The sequence below is a fragment of the Phaethon lepturus genome, unplaced genomic scaffold (assembly GCF_000687285.1).
Source record: "Phaethon lepturus isolate BGI_N335 unplaced genomic scaffold, ASM68728v1 scaffold43077, whole genome shotgun sequence".
Classification (NCBI taxonomy): domain Eukaryota; kingdom Metazoa; phylum Chordata; class Aves; order Phaethontiformes; family Phaethontidae; genus Phaethon; species Phaethon lepturus.
This window is the reverse complement of record NW_010553341.1, coordinates 870-2,394: the sequence shown is the minus strand read 5'-3', so window position 1 is coordinate 2,394 and position 1,525 is coordinate 870. Positions and strand designations below refer to the sequence as shown.

At 65.2% G+C, this 1,525-nt stretch overlaps 1 protein-coding gene across 1 annotated transcript in view; it reads left to right on the top strand.

Annotated features, from left to right (window-relative positions):
• The window catches only part of LOC104624205 (active breakpoint cluster region-related protein), a gene marked incomplete at both ends in the record, with an annotated part of 2,544 nt that extends 1,587 nt beyond the window's left edge, over nt 1-957 (top strand). Inside the window, 3 exons of the mRNA XM_010291509.1 lie at nt 407-481; nt 628-725; nt 826-957. Coding sequence (XP_010289811.1) covers nt 407-481; nt 628-725; nt 826-957 — 305 coding nt within the window. The remainder of the gene's footprint in view (nt 1-406; nt 482-627; nt 726-825) is intronic.
• Nucleotides 958-1,525: the final 568 nt, after the last annotated feature.

Sequence of the window (1,525 nt, the reverse complement as noted above, 5' to 3'; positions counted from 1 at the left end):
AGCTGCCCACCAGGTGGCACTGCTGGGGCAGAGTCGGGCTCCCCGGCGGGGCCATCCCGGCCGCAACATGGGGCTGCTTTCGGGGTCTCCCCAGCACCCCCACGGCCTGGGCAGGACCAGGGTGTCCCCAGGGCAAGACCCAGCCAGCCCTACCGGGAACCTCCCCCAGGGCTGTCCAGCAGCGGGAGAGCTTGAGGTGTCCGTCGGGGGTGATTGGCAGTAGGGGATATGTGTCCTCTTCCAGACCTTGGGGACAGCCCTCCAGGGGGTTGGGGACAGTGGTGTGTCACCGCAGGCACCTCGCCATGGCATAAGCTGCCTCGGGGATGGCCAGCTCGCACGCTGGCCCTGGGGCGCGGGAGGTGGCAGCTGAGCCCTGACACAGCCTCTGCTCTCCCCGCCGCAGACGACGAGTCCCCCGGGCTCTACGGGTTCCTGCACGTCATCGTCCACTCCGCCAAGGGCTTCAAGCAGTCTGCCAGTAAGTGTGGGTGCCCACCCTTGCTCGGAGGGGCCAGTGCCAGCGGGGGAGCTGGGGTCCAGCACATGGCCCCGCTCTGCCTGCAGTGGTCCCCCGAGAGCCGGTGGGGACGTTCCTCGGGCGCTCAGTGGTGTCTGCTCCCCCAGATCTTTACTGCACACTGGAGGTGGACTCCTTCGGCTACTTTGTCAGCAAAGCCAAGACCAGGGTTTTTCGGGACACCACCGAGCCGCAGTGGAATGAGGTGAGAGGAGGGTGGACACAGGGACTGTGTCCTCCCTCTCCCTTCCAGCCCCAGTTTTGAAGCTGCTCTGGGGCTGAGCCACCCTCCCTCCGTGCCCCAGGAGTTTGAGATCGAGCTGGAGGGCTCCCAGTCCCTGCGCATCCTCTGCTACGAGAAGTGCTACGACAAGACCAAGCTCAACAAGGACAACAACGAAATCGTGGACAAGATCATGGGCAAGGGGCAGATCCAGGTACATGCTAGGCCTTTTGGGCATCTTCTTACCCAATGTTGGACCTCTTGGGGCCAGGCCCTGGGCTGGGAGCGTTGCCCTGGGGTGATGCCTGGGATGGGAGATGCCTGGCAGCATGGGCAGGCAGCTCTGCTTTTGGGAGCAAGGTGCAGGGATTGTGGCTCGGGATTGAAGGCAGTGAGGTGGGTGGGTGGGTGTCAGGCATGTGAGTGATGGTCCTGGAGCGCAGTGGCTGCAGCAGAAGGAGGGACAAAGTGAGAGGGGGTCCTGGGGAGGTGGCAAAGCTGGCGGCCGCCCCCAGATGTGCGTCCAGCCCCAGCTGGGCTGGAAGCATTTCTGTCCTGCCACCCTCAGTGCTGCCGGCCGGGGGGGCTGTGGGGAGGGGTTGGCACCCGCCTCAGGGAGGGCTCTGAGCGTGCAGTCCCCTGTCCCCCTCTGCCACCATCTGCCTCCCCTGTGCCTCCATCAGCCGCTGTTATGGCAACGGGGGTTTCCAGGGCAACGGCTGAGCCACCTCTGATTGGCAGTTGCCAGGCAGAGAGGATGGAGGCCTGGGCTGCCCCGAGAT